General features: G+C 37.9%; 1 protein-coding gene and 1 long non-coding RNA gene across 2 annotated transcripts in view; both read right to left on the bottom strand.

Annotated features, from left to right (window-relative positions):
• LOC121388943 (transcription and mRNA export factor ENY2-like) overlaps positions 1–25,152 on the bottom strand; it is a 31,893-nt gene extending 6,741 nt beyond the window's left edge. The window contains exons 1-3 of the mRNA XM_041520490.1: positions 25,130–25,152; positions 13,921–14,001; positions 1,480–1,550 (exon numbers count right to left, since the gene is read on the bottom strand). Of these exons, the coding sequence (XP_041376424.1) occupies positions 1,480–1,550; positions 13,921–14,001; positions 25,130–25,137 (160 nt within the window). The 5' untranslated portion in view covers positions 25,138–25,152. The remainder of the gene's footprint in view (positions 1–1,479; positions 1,551–13,920; positions 14,002–25,129) is intronic.
• On the bottom strand, positions 16,263–18,928 carry LOC121388944. Its single transcript, XR_005960026.1, has 2 exons — positions 18,781–18,928; positions 16,263–16,963 (listed from the first exon to the last, which is right to left on the bottom strand). It is a non-coding gene; the product is annotated as an uncharacterized LOC121388944 (long non-coding RNA).
• Positions 25,153–25,760: the final 608 nt, after the last annotated feature.

Below are 25,760 nucleotides of genomic sequence, written 5' to 3'. Positions count from 1 at the left end.
TCATTTTCCCCCTTTTCCACCTTATGGTCCGAACATTCAACAGCCACATGGCTACAAAATCTTCCGATGTACACCTTCCTAATTCCGGTCACGTGACCTCAACTTCCTTCTTTCTCCTTCGCTCTACACGGTTCGGACATGATTACAAGAAATTGCTATGACATGGCATTCTGAAACATTGTAATCTATTATGATTATTGATTACCCCATCTCTGTAATATAGATATCTAGAGTATAGACTGTTACATGCACATAGTTTTAAAAATAGTCACGTGATGGGCGTTTGGCTATGTATGAAAGCAAAAGGTATCTTGCCCCCTCTCACACCGGAATTTTTTTTAAATCTTAAGTCACAAAAGGTTTTTTTTTTCTGGCATTTAATAGTTGATTTAAATAAAGTTAACCATAATCTATCTCGTGATCTGCCGCACCGGCACCGGTCACGCTGAAGTAGTAGGACCCAGATGATCATAGGCCTAAATGTGTGCGGCCAGTGGGCTAATCTCACCCGGAAATATTTGAAAATAAAAGCTCATATAGATGCGATTTCCTGGCATCTGGGGATAGTATTTTGCCGTCTTTCATTGCATAAAATATTATTATCGATTTATGGTTTTCAACATGCCAACAGCCAGCAATAGACAATTCCCCTGCATGAAATTTGCCCGGACCCTTGTCAATTACTAGCAAGGACTAAGATTTACTAAAAATCATAATATGCAAATTGCCAATGATGAAGTGACGGGCGGCTGTCTGTCAAAAATTACCGCTTGCTGATTGGATTAGAGTAGCCAAGCTGTTGAGAGGCAATCTACGTTGCACCGCTGAGATGTGCCGCTTGTTCAACACGTGGACATTTTGCGACCGGTATATCAGTGATTTTACCACCTGAAATTTTCAGCAGGGATCCAATCAGATTCGTTCTTACAAATGTGTTGAATTAGAATATTATTATTATATACTCCAAGTCCAAGTACAGGCTAAATATAGCGATAGGTGAATAGAACTGATGGAAGTTTTTTTCATCATAGCGGACTGATTTTCGACTTGGCATCATTTTGTATCAGCTTGGCGGACCCGTCTGCGAAAATCTTCAGCTTGGCGGTGCAAATTCTCAGCTTGGCGGGTGTACAAGCCGCTTACTGGGGTTGGAGAACACTGCTATTATACAGTTTGTGCACTTGGAATTAGAACACTAATGAAATAGAATCTACAATAGGAAGAATAATTTGGTGGGTTTCCCTAAGGTCTCTTTTCTATTAACGTGATTTCACGTGTGTCTGTGTCCAGATTTATTAAGACAGTGCATATACACAGAACCTTTTACATATACAGAATCATATGCACGGGCATTCATTGTGCTAAAGCAAAAGTTGATCAATGAGCGATTTTTCCACATGCAAGTTTTTTTAACGTGATGACATGAAAAGTGGGCCTAACACTAAAATAATTGCTAAAAGTCATATAAGACTGAGTAACCTTTGCAATATGCTTTGAGCTCTTCCCTCCATCCACACTCGATAAGTCGAGTTCTCAGCAACTCCTTTAGCCTAAAACAGAAAAACGAAAACAAAGATTAAACTTTTCATTCATGTATCCTTATAATTTATTATTGTGCTTATATATCGAATTAAGGTTCAAGCACACAGACTTGAATTCACCTCATTGAGTTAGTGAGAGTGAAGTGGGTGTAGTGGTCTTACACCGAACGACAGACGTTAAACTCGCTCTGGGTTAGTGAGAGAGAAGTGGGTGTAGTGGTCTTAGACCTATCGACAGAGACGTTAAACTCGCTCTGGGTTAGTGAGAGAGAAGTGGGTGTAGTGGTCTTAAACCTAACGACAGAGACGTTAAACTCGCTCTGGGTTAGTGAGAGAGAAGTGGGTGTAGTGGTCTTAGACCTATCGACAGAGACGTTAAACTCGCTCTGGGTTAGTGAGAGAGAAGTGGGTGTAGTGGTCTTAAACCTAACGACAGAGACGTTAAACTCGCTCTGGGTTAGTGAGAGAGAAGTGGGTGTAGTGGTCTTAAACAGAACGACAGACGTTAAACTCGCTCTCGGTTAGTGAGACAGAAGTGGGTGTAGTGGTCTTAAACAGAACGACAGAGACGTTAAACTCGCTCTCGGTTAGTGAGACAGAAGTGGGTGTAGTGGTCTTAAACAGAACGACAGAGACGTTAAACTCGCTCTGGGTTAGTGAGAGAGAAGTGGGTGTAGTGGTCTTAGACCTAATGACAGAGACGTTAAACTCGCTCTGGGTTAGTGAGAGAGAAGTGGGTGTAGTGGTCTTAGACCTATCGACAGACACGTTAAACTCGCTCTGGGTTCGTGAGAGAGAAGTGGGTGTAGTGGTCTTAGACCTATCGACAGAGACGTTAAACTCGCTCTGGGTTAGTGAGAGAGAAGTGGGTGTAGTGGTCTTAAACCTAACGACAGAGACGTTAAACTCGCTCTGGGTTAGTGAGAGAGAAGTGGGTGTAGTGGTCTTAAACAGAACGACAGAGATGTTAAACTCGCTCTCGGTTAGAGAGACAGAAGTGGGTGTAGTGGTCTTAAACAGAACGACAGAGACGTTAAACTCGCTCTGGGTTAGTGAGAGAGAAGTGGGTGTAGTGGTCTTAGACCTATCGACAGAGACGTTAAACTCGCTCTGGGTTAGTGAGAGAGAAGTGGGTGTAGTGGTCTTAAACCTAACGACAGAGACGTTAAACTCGCTCTGGGTTAGTGAGAGAGAAGTGGGTGTAGTGGTCTTAAACAGAACGACAGAGACGTTAAACTCGCTCTCGGTTAGTGAGACAGAAGTGGGTGTAGTGGTCTTAAACAGAACGACAGAGACGTTAAACTCGCTCTGGGTTAGTGAGAGAGAAGTGGGTGTAGTGGTCTTAGACCTATCGACAGAGACGTTAAACTCGCTCTGGGTTAGTGAGAGAGAAGTGGGTGTAGTGGTCTTAGACCTAATGACAGAGACGTTAAACTCGGTCTGGGTTAGTGAGAGAGAAGTGGGTGTAGTGGTCTTAAACAGAATGACAGAGACGTTAAACTCGCTCTGGGTTAGTGAGACAGAAGTGGGTGTAGTGGTCTTAAACCTAACGACAGAGACGTTAAACTCGCTCTGGGTTAGTGAGAGAGAAGTGGGTGTAGTGGTCTTAGACTTATCGACAGAGACGTTAAACTCGCTCTGGGTTAGTGAGAGAGAAGTGGGTGTAGTGGTCTTAGACCTATCGACAGAGACGTTAAACTCGCTCTGGGTTAGTGAGAGAGAAGTGGGTGTAGTGGTCTTAGACCTATCGACAGAGACGTTAAACTCGCTCTGGGTTAGTGAGAGAGAAGTGGGTGTAGTGGTCTTAGACCTATCGACAGACACGTTAAACTCGCTCTGGGTTCGTGAGAGAGAAGTGGGTGTAGTGGTCTTAGACCTATCGACAGAGACGTTAAACTCGCTCTGGGTTAGTGAGAGAGAAGTGGGTGTAGTGGTCTTAAACCGAATGACAGAGACGTTAAACTCGCTCTGGGTTAGTGAGAGAGAAGTGGGTGTAGTGGTCTTAGACCTAACGACAGAGACGTTAAACTCGCTCTTGGTTAGTGAGAGAGACGTGGGTGTAGTGGTCTTAAACAGAATGACAGAGACGTTAAACTCGCTCTGGGTTAGTGAGAGAGAAGTGGGTGTAGTGGTCTTAGACCTAATGACAGAGACGTTAAACTCGCTCTGGGTTAGTGAGAGAGAAGTGGGTGTAGTGGTCTTAGACCTAATGACAGAGACGTTAAACTCGCTCTGGGTTAGTGAGAGAGAAGTGGGTGTAGTGGTCTTAGACCTATCGACAGAGACATTAAACTCGCTCTGGGTTAGTGAGAGAGAAGTGGGTGTAGTGGTCTTAGACCTATCGACATAGACGTTAAACTCGCTCTGGGTTAGTGAGAGAGAAGTGGGTGTAGTGGTCTTAGACCTATCGACAGAGACGTTAAACTCGCTCTGGGTTAGTGAGAGAGAAGTGGGTGTAGTGGTATTAGACCTAATGACAGAGACGTTAAACTCGCTCTGGGTTAGTGAGAGAGAAGTGGGTGTAGTGGTCTTAGACCTATCGACAGAGACGTTAAACTTGCTCTGGGTTAGTGAGAGAGAAGTGGGTGTAGTGGTCTTAGACCTAATGACAGAGACGTTAAACTCGCTCTGGGTTAGTGAGAGAGAAGTGGGTGTAGTGGTCTTAGACCTATCGACAGAGACGTTAAACTCGCTCTGGGTTAGTGAGAGAGAAGTGGGTGTAGTGGTCTTAGACCTATCGACAGAGACGTTAAACTCGCTCTGGGTTAGTGAGAGAGAAGTGGGTGTAGTGGTCTTAGACCTATCGACAGAGACGTTAAACTCGCTCTGGGCTAGTGAGAGAGAAGTGGGTGTAGTGGTCTTAAACCTAACGACAGAGACGTTAAACTCGCTCTGGGTTAGTGAGAGAGAAGTGGGTGTAGTGGTCTTAGACCTATCGACAGACACGTTAAACTCGCTCAGGGTTAGTGAGAGAGAAGTGGGTGTAGTGGTCTTAAACAGAACGACAGAGACGTTAAACTCGCTCTGGGTTAGTGAGAGAGAAGTGGGTGTAGTGGTCTTAGACCTATCGACAGAGACGTTAAACTCGCTCTGGGTTAGTGAGAGAGAAGTGGGTGTAGTGGTCTTAGACCTATCGACAGAGACGTTAAACTCGCTCTGGGTTAGTGAGAGAGAAGTGGGTGTAGTGGTCTTAGACCTATCGACAGACACGTTAAACTCGCTCTGGGTTCGTGAGAGAGAAGTGGGTGTAGTGGTCTTAGACCTATCGACAGAGACGTTAAACTCGCTCTGGGTTAGTGAGAGAGAAGTGGGTGTAGTGGTCTTAAACCGAATGACAGAGACGTTAAACTCGCTCTGGGTTAGTGAGAGAGAAGTGGGTGTAGTGGTCTTAGACCTAACGACAGAGACGTTAAACTCGCTCTTGGTTAGTGAGAGAGACGTGGGTGTAGTGGTCTTAAACAGAATGACAGAGACGTTAAACTCGCTCTGGGTTAGTGAGAGAGAAGTGGGTGTAGTGGTCTTAGACCTAATGACAGAGACGTTAAACTCGCTCTGGGTTAGTGAGAGAGAAGTGGGTGTAGTGGTCTACCTAATGACAGAGACGTTAAACTCGCTCTGGGTTAGTGAGAGAGAAGTGGGTGTAGTGGTCTTAGACCTATCGACAGAGACATTAAACTCGCTCTGGGTTAGTGAGAGAGAAGTGGGTGTAGTGGTCTTAGACCTATCGACAGAGACGTTAAACTCGCTCTGGGTTAGTGAGAGAGAAGTGGGTGTAGTGGTCTTAGACCTATCGACAGAGACGTTAAACTCGCTCTGGGTTAGTGAGAGAGAAGTGGGTGTAGTGGTATTAGACCTAATGACAGAGACGTTAAACTCGCTCTGGGTTAGTGAGAGAGAAGTGGGTGTAGTGGTCTTAGACCTATCGACAGAGACGTTAAACTCGCTCTGGGTTAGTGAGAGAGAAGTGGGTGTAGTGGTCTTAGACCTAATGACAGAGACGTTAAACTCGCTCTGGGTTAGTGAGAGAGAAGTGGGTGTAGTGGTCTTAGACCTATCGACAGAGACGTTAAACTCGCTCTGGGTTAGTGAGAGAGAAGTGGGTGTAGTGGTCTTAGACCTATCGACAGAGACGTTAAACTCGCTCTGGGTTAGTGAGAGAGAAGTGGGTGTAGTGGTCTTAGACCTATCGACAGAGACGTTAAACTCGCTCTGGGCTAGTGAGAGAGAAGTGGGTGTAGTGGTCTTAAACCTAACGACAGAGACGTTAAACTCGCTCTGGGTTAGTGAGAGAGAAGTGGTGTAGTGGTCTTAGACCTATCGACAGACACGTTAAACTCGCTCTGGGTTAGTGAGAGAGAAGTGGGTGTAGTGGTCTTAAACAGAACGACAGAGACGTTAAACTCGCTCTGGGTTAGTGAGAGAGAAGTGGGTGTAGTGGTCTTAGACCTATCGACAGAGACGTTAAACTCGCTCTGGGTTAGTGAGACAGAAGTGGGTGTAGTGGTCTTAGACCTATCGACAGAGACGTTAAACTCGCTCTGGGTGGGAACTGGTATCAGGATGTAAACCAAGTAACTACCTAGTATGAACAACAACAATTCATGGACTGTTCATTTCGCTTATCCATAATACATTTCATTTGCAGATCTTTGTGTTATCTTGTCCATTACCTGGGCATAATTAGTTTCTAATGGGCATAAAATAGGACTTTCATTCTAACAGCAGGTTGTTTTGTTTAACGACACCACTAGAGCACACTGATTTATTAATCATTGGCTACTGGATGTCAAACATTTGGTAATTTTTGACTGTCAATGAGAGGAAACCCGCTACAGTTTTTTTATTAGTAGCAAGGGATCTTTTATATGCACCACCCCCCAGACAGGATAGTACATACGACAGCCTTTGATATACCAGTCATGGTGCACTGGCTGGAATGAAAAACAGCCCAATGGGCCCACCGACAGGGATCGATCCATAACCGACTGCGCATCAAGCGAGCGCTTTACCACTGGGCTATGCGCCGCCCTTCATTCATTCTAATAGATGCACATGTTCGGTTGTCATTCTAATAGATGCACATGTTCGGTTGTCATTCTAATAGATGCACATGTTCGGTTGTCATTCTAATAGATGCACATGTTCGGTTGTCATTCTAATAGATGCACATGTTCGGTTGTTACTTTTATTTCTTGGTGATGTCTTAGGTTAAAAATATGTCAAGTAATTATTGCGCTGATATATCGGATGCATTTTTCTCATTAATATCTTGCTCGTATTAACATCCGGATCTCTTTCACTCCTAGATTACTTCAATACATTATGCATGCAATATGCAAGGCTTTGTAGAAATTTTTTTTAATTCACTAGCCATGGGATTAGTAATTTTTTTAATTTACTAACCAAAATTAAAAATTCACTAGCCCTACTTCACTTTAAATTAATACAATTGTATTAAATAATGGTAATAATCAGATTTGTCACCTAAAGAGGGAGACAGCTTAAAAACCCTAACATTGGGGTGGGAGTGGCGTCAGTGTATTCATATTTACAACATAACTGCAACATTTGACCTCTTTTTTTTTTTCACTAGCTGTCGGGCATGGCAATTATAGTTATTTACTAGCCCAACATTGAATATCACTAGCCACGGGAGTGGGGCTACTATAATCTAGAAGCCCTGCATTATGTTGAGGTTGTATGGCTGAAAATGGGTAAAGAGACTATCCTGAGTTTTGTTATTGTTAAGATGCTAATAAGATGTTAATTTCATACACACACACAGAATCAAACTTCGATAACACCACCTTCCATCTCTCGACCTAATTCTTTGGTCCAGCCATAAAGATTAAATAGAGTAGGCCTATGCACCTCTAAAACTTGACGCGTGTGGATTGATCAAACTGTCATTGCCGATAGTATTTTCAAGACAAATTAATTGTCCATCATGTCATTCACAGTCCTTGGCTTTTAAAAAACTATAGCAAGTGAAAAATCGCACATCTCAAAATGCTAAGGCGAGTGAAAACCAAGCATTATTAATTTATGGAGTAATTGGTACATACATTGCAGGAACCAATAATGTTTTCTCTTTTATTTATGTTGTTTGGTTCATTAGTCTAGTCTGACTTCTTTTCCCTTTCAGGGATGGAGTTATTAAAATATTTCAGGAGCAGTGCTATAGAAACATAATTATGATATACAAGCATCTTAGGTGTGCACTACCGATTGAATTAGATCCCTCATATATTATTTTTATTATTTAAATATTTCGTTAAACATACAATGTAGACCTACAATTAGTTCAAATGATAGTGTCCATTGGGGCACTGATATTCACTTGGCATTTTTAATTCAACAATTATGCAATCAGTCTCCTCCCTCAACATTATGTCACATGTCATTTGACCTACCACTACCAGTTAAGAATGGCTCCGACATCTATTTCAAGTTAGCGTTATGTTATTGATCTAGAACGGTACCAATGTTAATAAAAAAAATATACAAACTCCGACAAAAGCTGTCTTTACAAAGGATTTTACTCCAAACGTGTAATGCCATAAAGATAATCTGAAAAAAAAAAACCCCATAATTTTAGACACCATCATAAATGAGAAACAAGTTGCCAAGTAGACCAGTGTGCGTGCAGCCAGAGTTCCAAGAGTAAAAATAATCTGACCCCAATCGGTCTGATTGATCAGTATGTCACGGACTACTGCGCATCAAATCATGTTCCAGTCATATGGTTTGTGACTTTCTAACAAATGTATTGAAACAAACAAAAATTAAATAGTCGGCTATGATGATTGATTACTGTTACTATATTTTGTACATATATATAAGTAACAGCTGTACATTCAGTAACCTCTTGCTGAAACACAAATGTTTAAATGAAGTTTTATTTGATTTTTTTTTTTAAAGACAGTGGTGTCGTTAAATAAAATAAACTTTAAGTATCTAGTGCCTAGTCAATAGCCGATGATTAATTAATCGATGTGCTCCAGTGGTGTCGTTAAACAAAACAAACAACTTGTCATGTAGACAAGCAGCCAAAGTTCCAAGAGTAAAAATAATCTGACCCCGATAGCTCTGATTGGTCAATACATGTATGTCACAAACTACTGCGCATCAAATCATGTTCCAGTCACGTGGTCTGTGACTTTCTAAGAAACGTATTGAAAAAAAAATTAAACAGTCGGCTATGATGATTGATTACTGTTACTATATTTTGTACCAATATACATTATATAATAACAGATGTGCATGCATTAACCTCTGGCTGAAATAAAAATATTTAAATGAAGTTTTATTTGATTTTAAATAATAATAATAATAGACATAAAAAACCACCTTTTTTTGCAAACGAGAGCTAGGCCTATTCCTGCATACCTATTATCATTTCTTTTCCGTCTTTGTCTTTGTCTTTGTCTAAATTTCATTTCTTTTTGAAAGAAAGTAGAATGTTACACGCTACCATTTTTGGGACCTCAAGTAAGCTTTGTAGGCCAATAGCTATGAACTAATCGAGACAATTTTAATGACTTTGTTGAGTTCTGTAACAAGTTCATTTGTGTAGGCTACAGAAGCCACTATTTAATTCAATTCCTTTTTTGTTCCATAACTATATGAACAGTATAAATGAGTTAACCTTATCAGATGTTGTGATCTATACCTTACAAAAGTAGACTGTTTCTAATTAATAATAAATGATATAATCAAAGGAGTTTTGATCGGTTTGGCACGTCCTCGAAGATGTTTATTAAACCAGTGATTTCTGATTTGTGTAGCAAAGATAAGTACCAGTCATATATTAAAAGCTTGCATGGATGCTACAGTTCTAGTCACATATTTTTTATCCTGGTATTATTAAACGGGTCTTTCTATCAGCTACATAAGGTAAATAGTGGCAATCAATATACAAAATTATTTTATGTGCGCTGTTTGTTAAGTGTAACATGCATTATTTTTCACTCACCAGACTGAAATTATGTGCACTGTACGAGCGCGATCGCACTCGTGCACCTAAAAAGACCAGGTCTGCATTCAGGCGAAGCGTGCCTGTCTCAGGTGGTCTTGGCTGTCAAGGATTAAAGTGACAATTACAGAATAACACCGACCTCGGTGATGCAGTGGTTAAGCCATCGGACTATAGGCTGGTATGTACAGGGTTCGCAGTCCAGTACCAGCTGCAACCCAGAGCGATTACTTAAGGGCTCAATGGGTAGGTGTAAGGCCACTACACCCTCTTGTCTCTCACTAACCTCTAACCAACTGATAGCTGAAGTGTGTGCCCAAGACATCGTGCTTGAACCTCAAGTGGATATAAGTACGGAAATAAGTTGAATGAATGAATTAATGCGTACAGAATAAATGTGAACGTTTATATATTAATTTTGAAAACTCAAACTCCCCGAAACTCGAACTATTTCCTCGTCCCCGTCCAGATGGAGTTATCGAAGTTTGACTGTATACAGGACTTCTAGATTAGAGTAGCAGGGCAAGCTCTGGCAGTTGCCAAATTCGCCAATTGTGAATTTTGAAAACAATTGGCGGAAAAAAAAAACATTTGGCAAAAGAATTTCAAGTATTAATTGATATTTTGTTACAAAATAACTGGGTATCTATAAAATTTGGAAGTTCAATGTATAATTTGGCAAAATGTTCTGCTGATCCGTGGCTATTGATATTCAATGTTGGGCTAGTAAATAACTACTATCACCATGCCCAACTGCTAGTGATAAAAGAAGCCGTCTAATGTTGTATTTAAGTTTATTTAGTCAATATGAATATCCTCATCCCAAATCTAAGGGTTTTAAAGCTCCATCTTCTTCTTTATGTGACATATCTGATTATTACTTGGTAAAAATGTATTTACTAAAAAGTAGGGCTAGTGAATTTGTAATCATGGCTAGTACCTTTTTTTTTTTTTTAAATCATTGATCCCATGGCTAGTGATTTTTATAAAAATTCTAAAAGCCCTGCTGTATATACATATGCTGTTGTATCATGTTACTAAAATGCATTTACCTCTCTCTCACCAGTCTCCATTAACTTCTGATTAATGGTAGCTCTCATCTGAGCATCATGTGACTACAAAGACAGTTACCGCTCTCTCACCAGTCTCCATTAACTTCTGATTAATGGTAGCTCTCATCTGAGCATCATGTGACTACAAAGACAGTTACCTCTCTCTCACCAGTCTCCATTAACTTCTGATTAATGGTAGCTCTCATCTGAGCATCATGTGACTACAAAGTCAGTTACCTCTCTCTCTCACCAGTCTCCACTAACTTCTGATTAATGGTAGCTCTCATCTGAGCATCATGTGACTACAAAGACAGTTACCTCTCTCTCACCAGTCTCCATTAACTTCTGATTAATGGTAGCTCTCATCTGAGCATCATGTGACTACAAAGACAGTTACCTCTCTCTCTCACCAGTCTCCATTAACTTCTGATTAATGGTAGCTCTCATCTGAGCATCATGTGACTACAAAGACAGTTACTTCTCTCTCACCAGTCTCCATTAACTTCTGATTAATGGTAGCTCTCATCTGAGCATCATGTGACTACAAAGACAGTTACCTCTCTCTCTCACCAGTCTCCATTAACTTCTGATTAATGGTAGCTCTCATCTGAGTATCATGTGACTACAAAGTCAGTTACCTCTCTCTCTCACCAGTCTCCATTAACTTCTGATTAATGGTAGCTCTCATCTCTCTCTCTCACTAGTCTCCACTAACTTTTGATTAATGGTAGCTCTCATCTGAGCATCATGTGACTACAAAGACAGTTACCTCTCTCTCTCACCAGTCTCCACTAACTTCTGATTAATGGTAGCTCTCATCTGAGCATCATGTGACTACAAAGACAGTTACCTCTCTCTCTCACCAGTCTCCACTAACTTCTGATTAATGGTAGCTCTCATCTGAGCATCATGTGACTACAAAGACAGTTACCTCTCTCTCTCACCAGTCTCCACTAACTTCTGATTAATGGTAGCTCTCATCTGAGCATCATGTGACTACAAAGACAGTTACCTCTCTCTCTCACCAGTCTCCACTAACTTCTGATTAATGGTAGCTCTCATCTGAGCATCATGTGACTACAAAGACAGTTACCTCTCTCTCTCACTAGTCTCCACTAACTTTTGATTAATGGTAGCTCTCATCTGAGCATCATGTGACTACAAAGACAGTTACCTCTCTCTCTCACCAGTCTCCATTAACTTCTGATTAATGGTAGCTCTCATCTGAGTATCATGTGACTACAAAGTCAGTTACCTCTCTCTCTCACTAGTCTCCACTAACTTCTGATTAATGGTAGCTCTCATCTGAGTATCATGTGACTACAAAGACAGTTACCTCTCTCTCTCACCAGTCTCCATTAACTTCTGATTAATGGTAGCTCTCATCTGAGCATCATGTGACTACAAAGACAGTTACCTCTCTCTCTCACCAGTCTCCATTAACTTTTGATTAATGGTAGCTCTCATCTGAGCATAATGTGACTACAAAGACAGTTACCTCTCTCTCTCACCAGTCTCCATTAACTTCTGATTAATGGTAGCTCTCATCTGAGCATCATGTGACTACAAAGACAGTTACCTCTCTCTCTCACCAGTCTCCATTAACTTCTGATTAATGGTAGCTCTCATCTGAGCATCATGTGACTACAAAGACAGTTACCTCTCTCTCTCACCAGTCTCCATTAACTTCTGATTAATGGTAGCTCTCATCTGAGCATCATGTGACTACAAAGACAGTTACTCTCTCTCTCACCAGTCTCCATTAACTTCTGATTAATGGTAGCTCTCATCTGAGCATCATGTGACTACAAAGTCAGTTACCTCTCTCTCTCACTAGTCTCCACTAACTTTTGATTAATGGTAGCTCTCATCTGAGCATCATGTGACTACAAAGACAGTTACCTCTCTCTCTCACCAGTCTCCACTAACTTTTGATTAATGGTAGCTCTCATCTGAGCATCATGTGACTACAAAGACAGTTACCTCTCTCTCTCACCAGTCTCCACTAACTTTTGATTAATGGTAGCTCTCATGTGAGCATCATGTGACTACAAAGACAGTTACCTCTCTCTCTCACCAGTCTCCACTAACTTCTGATTAATGGTAGCTCTCATCTGAGCATCATGTGACTACAAAGTCAGTTACCTCTCTCTCTCACCAGTCTCCACTAACTTCTGATTAATGGTAGCTCTCATCTGAGCATCATGTGACTACAAAGTCAGTTACCTCTCTCTCTCACCAGTCTCCACTAACTTCTGATTAATGGTAGCTCTCATCTGAGCATCATGTGACTACAAAGACAGTTACCTCTCTCTCTCACCAGTCTCCATTAACTTCTGATTAATGGTAGCTCTCATCTGAGCATCATGTGACTACAAAGACAGTTACCTCTCTCTCACCAGTCTCCATTAACTTCTGATTAATGGTAGCTCTCATCTGAGCATCATGTGACTACAAAGACAGTTACCTCTCTCTCACTAGTCTCCACTAACTTTTGATTAATGGTAGCTCTCATCTGAGCATAATGTGACTACAAAGACAGTTACCTCTCTCTCTCACCAGTCTCCACTAACTTCTGATTAATGGTAGCTTTCATCTGAGTATCATGTGACTACAAAGTCAGTTACCTCTCTCTCTCACTAGTCTCCACTAACTTTTGATTAATGGTAGCTCTCATCTGAGCATAATGTGACTACAAAGACAGTTACCTCTCTCTCACCAGTCTCCACTAACTTCTGATTAATGGTAGCTTTCATCTGAGTATCATGTGACTACAAAGTCAGTTACCTCTCTCTCTCACTAGTCTCCACTAACTTTTGATTAATGGTAGCTCTCATCTGAGCATAATGTGACTACAAAGACAGTTACCTCTCTCTCACCAGTCGCCACTAACTTCTGATTAATGGTAGCTTTCATCTGAGCATCATGTGACTACAAAGACAGTTACCTCTCTCTCTCACCAGTCTCCATTAACTTCTGATTAATGGTAGCTCTCATCTGAGCATCATGTGACTACAAAGACAGTTACCTCTCTCTCTCACCAGTCTCCATTAACTTCTGATTAATGGTAGCTCTCATCTGAGCATCATGTGACTACAAAGACAGTTACCTCTCTCTCTCACCAGTCTCCATTAACTTCTGATTAATGGTAGCTCTCATCTGAGCATCATGTGACTACAAAGTCAGTTACCTCTCTCTCTCACTAGTCTCCACTAACTTTTGATTAATGGTAGCTCTCATCTGAGCATCATGTGACTACAAAGACAGTTACCTCTCTCTCTCACCAGTCTCCATTAACTTCTGATTAATGGTAGCTCTCATCTGAGCATCATGTGACTACAAAGACAGTTACCTCTCTCTCTCACCAGTCTCCACTAACTTCTGATTAATGGTAGCTCTCATCTGAGCATCTTTGATTTTTCGTTCTTGTAGGCTGAAAAGAAACGTATAATTTGTATATTATAAAGAAGCTGTTTACAAATTTATTTAAACGATTTCCCCCCAAGTGTACAAAGCATACAGGTATGTTCTTTTGATACACTGTCCACACATACATGTAGTATTGTATTGTATCGTCACACAATTTCGATACTTTGTTTTTAACTGCATATATTGGAAGATTATGTGAGATATTACATCACAATCAGTCTGAACAACTAAGCAGGGCTGGCCATATCCTAAACATTTTAGTTGCCCACCGGGCAAGTAACTTTCAAATTCCACTCGCCCACAAAAACAATTAACTCGTCCCAATACGTAAGCAGTTTAAATCGAAATTTAAACTGTATGTGTCAAACAATTTCACATCATTATTAACTTTATTGTTCAAATCAATCAACAAACATTAATAGCATGCCATTTTCTGTTGTGAAGAGATTAAATGCATGTCGTAGTCTAATGTTGACATTATTCAGTTACTCCCGTGAACCGGGCTAGTGTTTTTCGAAAGTGACGCATGTCACGTGATGTCGCCAAAACTCTTATGCAATGAACCTGCGAAGCAGACAAGACTTTGTCAATGACAGCGCAGCGTTTGAAATATTATAAGCACTTGTCTGTTTGTCGTGACAAGTGAAAATCTATTCGGACAAGCAAAATGTACCTCAGTGGTTGTCCTGTGGACCAGTGAAAAGTTTCAGTGCAGTTTCATTTTAAGCAATCAAAAACATTGCCCGTGTACGTGAATAAAACAAACCATTTGTTTGGAATATAAGTGAATATATTGGTGGACTAGCTAGTAGATTTCTAGATGTATTTGTCCAGTGGACTAGTAAAACATTCTGCTTATTTCTATCAATGCAGCAGTGTAAACCTGTTGTTTACTTAGGTTTGTTTAATATAACACACCATTTAATATAGTGCGCACAGTGCAAAATGATGGGTCGAGTATACATTTTCCTATGTATACAAATATTTTGAATGTCTGCTTGTCTTTTTCTCATTTGTGCACTGTGTTTTGGGGAAGGTTTTCTTAATTTGACAAAAGTATTTTGATGTCAGGGTTCAGTCGTATGCAAATTCCTTAAAAACAAGTCAAATGTAAAGAGACTGGTGTATGGTGTAGCCCGGTTCACCATGATATACATCAAGATAATCCAAATGGTAAAGTTTGATGTATTTGTATACGTCATGTGCATGTTGAGGATATTACAGCTGGATGATTAACTTGAATAAACACGTCAGTCGCACTGATTTGTTCAGTATCATGAACTATCAACACTACATGTGTCTGGAGATAACTGTTGAATAAATGAAAACATTCAATTTACTTGTGCAGTTTGTAAAAAAATATGACAACCCTAGTTTTTTTCTTTATTATTCAAACAAGAGGTATTTTGTAGAACAGTTTAATGTAAATGATACTGAACAGGCAATGGTGGGGCGTATACAAATTAATACATGTGTGTATTAAGCAAACATAAAGCTATAAATTATCTCTCATGTTGCCGTTTAAAATTTCAGTGAATATTACAACTGCCCCCATTTCCCTTAGGCTTTTAATTAGCACTACGTGTAAAGTAAATTAATTACTCTTAGTCTGCCACAAGTAGAGATACACTTGCTTTTGATAAGACAGGTACAAAATGATCAAGGAACATCTCCCATTCTCAGGGCTTCTAGATTATGGTAGCCCCACTCCCATGGCTAGTGTTATTCAATGTTGGGCTAGTAAATAACTACTATTGCCATGCCTGATGGCTAGTGAAATTTGTTCTTGTCAAATGTTGCAGTTACGTCTATTTTGTAAACGAGTACAGCTCAGATCATGGGTACAGAAACTGTTACACCTAGGTCAAATATTAAACTTTGCACAAATCATGTGAAATGACACTAATTTACTGACTGATATCTAAACTATGTAGATTTATAACTTGCAGATCAAGAACATAAGAATTTTGCTCTTGACGGAGCATTTCATAGCAAGACATGCATATCTTCTGCTCATAACATGGTGTCTTGTGATGCATAGTAACTGACAATAAATAAGGTCATTTCACAATTAAACCCAAAAACAAACATGAATAAGTGGAAGACTATGTGAAGACACCAAAAAACCCAAATTGTGTATAAACTTAAAGTTTAGAAGTGACACTGTAAAATAGACACCGTTATGAGCAGCAGATTAAAAAAAAAAAGTTTCCAGGTAAAGAAAACTAACACCATTGGACATATACAACAATGAACACAATATGGTACATGGAAATAGATTTATTCATCATTTATGATAACCCAAAATCAATAGCACACATTGAAGTAGAAAGACTATTTCAAATCACCTTCTGCGCATAACACAGACACTGATTATGCCAAAATACATCATAAAACACTGCAAATCATACAGATGTGACCCCATTTGACAGAATGACTTAATCATTCCTAGGATGTGTTAGCTTGTCTTGAGTAATAATAAATAAAAAAAAATACAATGTACTAGTATATATATGCTATAGACTTGTGACACAGAAAACCGTAAAATATGTTTTTAAAAACTGAATCTTTGTAATATTTCGAGTTCACTTTTATAATGAATATAAAAGATTGGAAGTAGAAGCTCTGTAAATATACTCAGCAGGATAATATTGCCTCTCAGTTAGTGTTAAGTTATAACATCTTACTTTAATGATTGGGAAAAAAAAAACAATAAACGAAATATGAGGAAAAAATAGTTGGCATTCACTGGAATAAAACTTGTAATTTGATCATTGGGATCCAATACTAAACAGAAATCATGTAGGCAATTTGTGTCTTTAAAAGAAATCCTTGGAACAGGCATAATGTCCAGGATCTTATTGGAGAAAAAAAAACGAGGTGTCCAATACATCAGACATGACATAGTGCTGCCCCATTTTCCTCAGGAAACGCAGCTCTGTTCCATCGTCATCAACACTTTCAACCTGCAAAATATGAAAATGTCACATTATATAACAAGCTTGTACAATGTACTGACAAAATGTAAACAGAAAAAACTCCACATTTGTTTCATGTTTGTGCTGTTGCTTCTGTTGTTTATCTTACAAGGTTTGTTGTCAACATCCAAATAAATTTTCATGAGGTTTAAATAACTAAGTAATTTAATCCAAAACTTAAATCTGTTTTGTACATTCCATAAAGTTTTTTTTGGCACAAATGGCAAAAGGGGGTGAGGGGGTTAGGATCGGTCAGGTAACCCGAGCCACACATATTATTTAATTTGGTCTAATTGTATTTTACTTCCAGGTTCCTTGTAATAAAGTGTTAAAATGTAAAAAAACCAAACACTTTAAATGGTTAACATAAAATGATACCTAAAAGTTATGTTTATAGATAAAACAACTAAGTCAATATTTTTTGTAGCATTTTTTTGTTAAAGTTTGTGGTTGCTATGGTTATGAAAATGCCTATATAAATAGCCAACGAAAAGATGGATTTTGATTATTTAAAGTTTTTTCGGCCATAACAAAGACTAACTAAAATAATCCTCAAAAGACTGTTCACACATCTGCTTAAAACTTTTCTGTTCAAAGATTTTGATTACCGAATAGAAGTACATCAAACACAAAATAAAAGAACTTTAACCCTTTTTTGTTTCACCATCAAAGACTACAAAAAAAAAGTGGCTAGTCTTGTTAACACATCTTTTAGAACAGGTGGCAATTAGGGGCAATAAAAATTCTAAAGGTAGACACAGGTGGGCCACACGGGTGGGAGGTGTTACTATACAATACATTCAACCTCACTTTGAATCTGTAGTATCAAAAGGATGTGGATTATCACATTGGTGATAATTAAAAGTTCAAAATATTTCAAAAGACAACATAAAAGGCTTTTTTCTAAGCTTTGTACTCTTGTACTTCAACAAATAAATGGAGTCTGTGTTATGAGCAGCATGCCATGAGTTAAAATTTACTTATTTATTACAAAAATTAGGCAGATATATTTCAAGCACTATTTCATTAATGTGGACCAACATAAAGCTGGTTTAATTAATTAGGCACATTGATTTGCAAACAATCACTTCAGCTCATAACAAAGGTTCCAAAAATTCAAATAAAATGGGTGTCTGTGTTATGAGCAGAATACCATGAGTTACAATTGGGTTAAAATTTGCTTATTTATTACAAAAATTAGACAGATATATTTCAGGCATTATTTCATTGATGTGGACCAACATAAAGCTGGTTTAATTAATTAGGCACATTGATTTGCAAACAATCACTTCAGCTCATAACAAAGACTCCAAAAATAAAATAAAATGGGTGTCTGTGTTATGCGCAGAATACTATGAGTTAAAATTAGCTTATTTATTACAAAAATTAGACAGATATATTTCAAGCACTATTTCATTAATGTGGACCAACATAAAGCTGGTTTAATTAATTAGGCACATTGATTTGCAAACAATCACTTCAGCTCATAACAAAGACTCCAAAAATAAAAATAAAATGGGTGTCTGTGTTATGAGCAGAATACCATGAGTTAAATTGGGTTAAAATTTGCTTATTTATTACAAAAATTAGACAGATATATTTCAAGCACTATTTCATTAATGTGCACCAACATAAAGCTGGTTTAATTAATTAGGCATGTTATATGCGAACTATCACTTCTGCTCATAACGAAGACGCGATTCTAGTGGTGAGAGAATGACTATCAAAAATGCATTTATCGTCATAAAATTTATCACAAAGTGTCTCAAGTAAAAAGAATAAATATTAACAAAAGAAATACTAACCTTCCATTCGTGTGCACTGCTCGGTTATCAACCAAATTGAAGAAAAACGTCCCTGGATCAAATTGTCTTCCGCTCATAACATGTGTCAAAACCAACAGACACGAACGCAGATCAAGCTCTCTTTGTAAATCACAACGTGCTTGGCACAAACCAATGATGCGTTGCTTTTAGTAAATAACTTGTGGAATGTATTAAGCAAATTTAGAACATATCACAATTTTACCCAAAGTTGCAGCGTGTGTTCTTTCGCTCATAACGCACAGGACACCAATCACTTGCGAGTTATATATATGACCATAAATTACGTAATTTTACAATCACAAATCTCAGTTTTTCCCCGTGTACAGTACTAAAGTGTACATATTAAGCCATGTGGTCTTTGTGACGAAAAAACACTTTGTTGCAGTAGATACATGCGTTATCTAGCATTAATGTAAATAAGACACTAATGGTTATGAGCGGAATGTAGATTTATCGCCAGTAAAATCATGCAATTTACTTAAATATACATGGAAACAATTTAATGAGAAAATAACAAGAGTATTTATCTTATGTTAGGTAGTAGTTGTGGTCTGTATATTGCTTTTGTACATGGGGCATTTGTTGATCAAAATTTGTAGTCGTCATGATGTAACAAAATGGCCATGGTTTTTACCCACTATTACTGTCGTTTTAGCTTTTTCCTGAACTTGGTGCAAACCAAACATAGCAAACTTTGCTCCTACTAGGTTCTATAAAGTCTTTCCTGGACATAGTTGTAAAAGCAACTTTGAATTTTTTTACATATCCTTTGAAAATTGATTTTTTGTTCAACATACACTCAGTGTACCCATGATCTGAGCCGTACTCAAATATGAATATCCTGATCCCACTCCAACCCCCAATGTTTGTGTTTGTAAGCTATATCTCCCTCTTTAGGTGACATATCCGATTATTACTATCATTTAGTAAAATTGTATTAACTTAAAGTAAAGTAGGGCTAGTGAATTTTTAATCGTGGCTAGTAAATTTGTTTAATCACTGATACCATGGCTAGTGAATTTAAGAAAAATTCTAGAAACCCTGCCATTCTCCTGTAGAAATTTTAATGCCCTAATTAGCAGAGCTCTGTAATCCCTTTGTAAGGTGTTATCTAAAGACTGGCAGGGTCTGTGAATTGCACAAGCTGATGTTACATCAATTATTTTAGTTCATTTAATCAAAATATATATATACAAAAAAAAAATTTCAAGTTGATTTTATCACACAAACTGTTTTAATGACACAAATGTCCCTCCGTTACCAGTAACAGGTTTTTAATTGGTCACAATGACTAAATTTATATATTTTTTTTTAATTATAACTTATTAATACTTCCAAAGTATTGGTTGATTATAAGAATTTAAAATTTTTTTTAAAAAATGGCTTTGACATAAAAAAATAGAAAAATCATGCTTTTCGGTAATGGAGGGACACCACAGGTATATTTTAATTAATTACTACTAACTACTTACAATATTTAAAAATGAAAACATTTAGCTAAATATATAAAGTGAAGTTTGTAAAAATTACAAGTTAAAGTTTTTTAATAGGTCTTGTAGATAATATTTTTACTGTCTAGTACTGTCTAAAAAAAAGTTAATCTTGTTGAAGTCTAAAATGCGATTGGCTAAAAAGGTCATAACTTTTGAATGGCTAGGTGTATCGAAGGACATAAATAGCTATCTGATCATACCAAATATTTTATTTTCTCAAATGTGGCATTAATTGCTTGATCTTGCCCATTGGCAAGATATGAAGACTAATTTCTATATTTTCGGTCACTGACGAAAAATATAGGTCACGTGACATAAGCCCGCCTCAACTCGAGTGTTTCAGACTAGATTTTCAATAAACATACACTGGTGGCACCTAAGTCTGCGCACCTAAGCATTTGTGTTATATTTTATGGTTAAAATATTTCTTTAAAAATATTTATTTCACCGCCACAGTACAATGGAACAATAAATGTGTTACAACTAAAGTTATTTTAATTTTAATGTTTTTTAAACTCAAGTAGAGTGCATTTTTAGTGGGACACCCATGCATTTACTGGCCTTCATGACGGCACATAAGTCTGCACAGCAAACATTAAAACAAACACTTCTGTCGCTAATGTTTACATAAAACAGCAACAAATAATGGATCCGACTTATTGTAAGTTCTAAACAACAAACACTTAGATTGTGCAAATGAGATAAATATAAATGGTGTTCTATGCTCCTTAGTTTGGACAACACAAAATGACAATATAATTATTTTTTTTATCATTATTCAACAAAAGTTGTCTGTTATTAATTGTGTAAATGAGCACAAATAGTGTTCGTTAGACATATAGGACAATCAATAATAATTTTGAAACAGACTATAGCTAAAATAGGCCATACTGTCAGTGCAATCTTCAAAGTCTGTGTGCAGCCATTTTGCATTATGTCACTTGGAGGGGAAATTCAAAGTACGCTTGGATGTTTACGTTAACAGATAAAATAAGACATTCATTTCATTTATGGATTTATAAATTACAATAAGGTATGTATTGATTAAGCTTCTATGTAAACTTGTGTAAGTTGACATACAAGGTTGATCATTACAACGTTGACAGACACCTGTTGACAGGTGATACAAAAACACGTTGATCGAGGCTGGCAAAAGTATACTTTTAGTGCATTAATTCTAATTAGTTTTTTTCAATAAAATTGTTAACGACCAGTTTTATACATGTATATAATCACAATCAAGATGTGTTATTTAACAAGGGTTTTATGAATTAAATTAACGTTGTTTGTTTACAAACATACCCCAACAATTGTTTGAAGACGTAATGTAACATAATTAACGTGCGCAGACTTTTGTGCCGCGCAGACTAAGGTGGTATGAGTGTACGGAAAAATATCCCCCCCCCCCCCCAATGTAAAGAGGGATATTTTGATGTGGTTTATAGGCCTATATGGAATGAAGGGGGGGGGGGGGGGGGGCCGGGAAGATATTTTGCCACAGTAAATACACAAATAATGAATTTCTGATTATATTGACTATGAATGATGATTTGGCTACCTTGGGGACCATGAATCACATTGAATGATGAATTATGAAAATTGGTAAATCTAATCATTTTAAAGGGACACACCCTAGTTACGGCTAGTTGTTAACCATTACAGCGTTGTTTTTCGCTATTAAACCAGAGTATGACAAATATTTTGAAAAGTCACTAGCCACAGGGCTAGTGGGTTTGTGAAAACCACTAGCTCACCAAAATAAAGCACTAGCCCAAATTCCTGATCAATTATAACTGGATTTTTATATAATTTTTGTAACATTACACATTTACGAGTATAACAGTAAAATAAAACAAACACTTAAATCATGTTGTAACTTTCAGTTTTTTGTCGTGTCGTACGTTTTGTCTTTTGTCAAGTGTGATCCATCGTCATTGTCCCGTTTTCGTTTTTGCCCTTTCCCCGGGGAAAAATAATTGAGCAAACTCTTGGTTGGTATCTAAACACACTATCAAAATAATTAAATTTAAATGAGGGTACGACAGTGTGACACACGGTAATAGATGGATCAGTGTATTTGGTAGGCCTAGTTGGTTATATATTTAGGGCCTACTATTTATGTCGCCAGGAACGGTGATGCCAAATACAGGGCATTATTCCGTGTCAGACCGATATCAAAAGAATATAACGGCGACATCTAATCCGTTGTTAATTGATGAACAAAAAAGGTATTATCTTGTATCGGCAGCTGTGACGTATTATCCAAACCGCTACACGTAATAGGCCAAGCCGAGTCATTGCATATGCCGTTACCATTAAAGTAAATTGTTTTCCTGATTGCCGATAACCACATGTTAGCGAAGTGTTAAATTAGAAAACAATAGGTAAACAAGACAAACACTGAAATTCAAAGCATGGCTGGGGTTTATTTGATTGAGATTAACCTGTCCTCGCGATTGGCGATTTCCAAGTTCTTAGCCTAAAACATATGTGCGAGATTAACTACCACGTGACGTGTCTAACCAATCAAAACACGCATGTCATTAGACTTTATTTCCTGTGCCAGAAACTTGAAAGGGAAAGGTTAACAATGCATGCTGTAACTGTGACGATGTAGAGATAGCATGTTACTGCAGTTTGCAGACCTAGCTCAAGTGGATTATTATTATATACTGATTGCGTTGTTGATATTATTTGATGACAAACGTCACAATCAAATTTATTAAACGAAATTTCAGCTGAGAGAAAAAGAAAGAAAGAAAGAAAAAAACCCACGATCGAGCGATGACGAGAGGAGGGGGGAAACCACTAGCCCACAGGGGCTACTGGTTTTGCGTTTCTCACTAGCCCGAACTTAAAAACCACTAGCCACTGGCGTCGGGCTAGCGGATTTGTCGAACTCTGATTAAACCCATTTTTTCACAAATAAAATTGCACTTTACTTACCGTTTATTATTTAGAATATACATTTCCATTCACCTGAAGTGTTTTTTGGTAATCCTGGTTTTTGTAATACCATAAAATGCATTTTTCGTTATTTCATAAATCGCACGCACGTCTGAGAAAAAACCATTGAGCAGACAAGGTCTAATCTATTTTTAGAGGGGATATTTCCATTTCAATGTCACAGACGTTGGTATATCACGTGACCGTTATCAATTTGGTTCGGTTTGTTTTCTCGTGCATGGTTCGCGCAATCAACATCCGATTTGTTGTTGTTCATTTGTGAGATTTTTCTTCACAGTTCGTGAACATTTTCAGTAACAATAAAGTTCAGACAAGTAAGTGTCTCAATACAAAACGTTACAAACCCTTAAAACCAATAATTTACCAATAATTTTGCTAAGTCTTACGATATCTGGAGAGGGGATACAACCAGGACAGAACAGTTGGAACATGTCCAGGAGAGGTGAAAGAAACGCACCCCAAGTCTGTGAAATTTGTCGTGACGTAGGCATTGTTGTGCTTCGAGCGACATCTACCGGTGACATCAGAATACTAACTAAGTCAGTGTTCTCACTGCTCCATTTAAGCGGGGCGGCCCACACTGGACATCAAAGGAAACAAGCCGCGTTGTATACGAAAAAGCTGACGAAACATTTACGAGTTACTGTAACATAATTTAATAGTATTTTTAACAGCCTCTATTTTGTCCCATACCTGTATCCATTTGTATGTTTAATACAAACAATAAAAGTTATATTTTATTTGAGCAATCAAAACATTTAAAAATTTTATGGTTCGGCAATCTCCGACTAAAAAACCCCACTTATGGTGCCAAATTTGTCACGTGATCAGAACGGTCACTCTATCTTTTGTTTCCACTAACTGTCGTCTGATATTTTGTCCTCAGTTACAGTTATAATTGATTGTAACTGACGATTTTTACTTTCTGTCATTCTGTTTATTCAGCAGTTCTTATAACATATATTGTAAACTTTTCATTTCGGGGGGATATCACCGCTTATAAAATCAACGGAAGTGGTAGTGTTTGGCCTTAAAATCATTCATCTTGGGTGCCAAATAATATATACACCGCCACTACAAAAAAGAAACTACTTTTTATCAGTTGGCGATAATATTTTATTACAGCGATCGATTCATTCGATGAAGATGGGAATAACAAAACAAAAATTCGACATTAGGGGATCACACAAATGTCTTTTTTGTTTTTCGTATATCTTGAAATCTTTACTAAAATAATAATATTAAAACTTTGATCGGTCCAGCAAAACCGGAACTGCCAGTGAATATCAGACCGATAACATCTTCGGTTCAATTATTAGACAAGTCTGCTTGTATTTCGTATACACTTTGTAATCAAAATAAGGAGTATGTTTTTCCACAAAGTCTAACCAAAACACACAACAAAATGGTAACCACCAAGGCCACCACCCCCCACCCCCCCATTTTTTTTTTAGCTTTTCGTTGGGTTTTTTTTTCAAGGGTGTGGTGCTGCACGGCCGCCCTCCTTTAATTTTCACCCAGCGAGAACACTGAGTTACTTTCAAAATTATTTCAAGCAACTGGGACATGGGAATTCCCATGGTATTTATCGATATAAAACCTGCTTTTTCATTCCATTTGATAAAAACGTGATCTAAGTGTGTTACAGGTTTGTAGATTAACCAAATTATAATTTATTTTCGCTGGATGGAACTAGGTCTAGGGTGTGCGGCTTTAATATAATATAAATTTCTTAAACCTGGCATTCTAGTTGGCTTTTTAGGCTTCATGTGGTTAATACTAGCTGACTAAAACTAAGTTTTGTAATTTAAAAAAACACCCAACAATCATAACAACAAATAAATAAATTTGAACGATTGTCAACTTACTCCGCCATACTTCTTCGTTTGCTGTAAATTCTACCACTATCTAACGATCCTTTTCAAAATCTGATTGGTATGTCGTCATTTCCTCCATTGTTAAACGAAATACAACCTGTGACCAAGCAAATTATTTTCGAAACCTTGGACGGGTCACGGGGGAGGTGTCGGAGTGCGCTTCCCATCCCTTAAATATCAAGGTGCCCCCCAATTCAGTGTGTAACTTATGAATACAATTTATTTATTTATTTTTAGTGGGAAAGATGTTCTAATTTTGGTCGACGGGGTGTTTTTGAGAAAAACTGCTTTTATATTATGTATTCTGACTTGAATACTGTTGATGCACCTTTTAATTATTAATATTATTTTTAAAATAATAAATTACATTCTAACGTAAGAGGGACCTTGACCCATTGAACTATTCTCATTTCAGTCAGTGCACCACGACTGGTATATCAAATGCTGAACAGCTATCACGTGAATATCAATACCAAGCTAGTCACTGATAAATGACAACAAAACACCTTTAGCAATTTCAGTCTCCTGTTCATCAATGCCTCTAAATATCTCCTACTCCTCGACTCCTGATCAATAGCACTGTATTCTAGAGTTTTTATTCTGCACTAAAATTCAGAAAATC

The sequence above is a fragment of the Gigantopelta aegis genome, chromosome 14 (assembly GCF_016097555.1).
Source record: "Gigantopelta aegis isolate Gae_Host chromosome 14, Gae_host_genome, whole genome shotgun sequence".
In the NCBI taxonomy this organism is placed as follows: Eukaryota; Metazoa; Mollusca; class Gastropoda; order Neomphalida; family Peltospiridae; genus Gigantopelta; species Gigantopelta aegis.
This window is presented reverse-complemented; position numbering and strand designations above follow the sequence as displayed.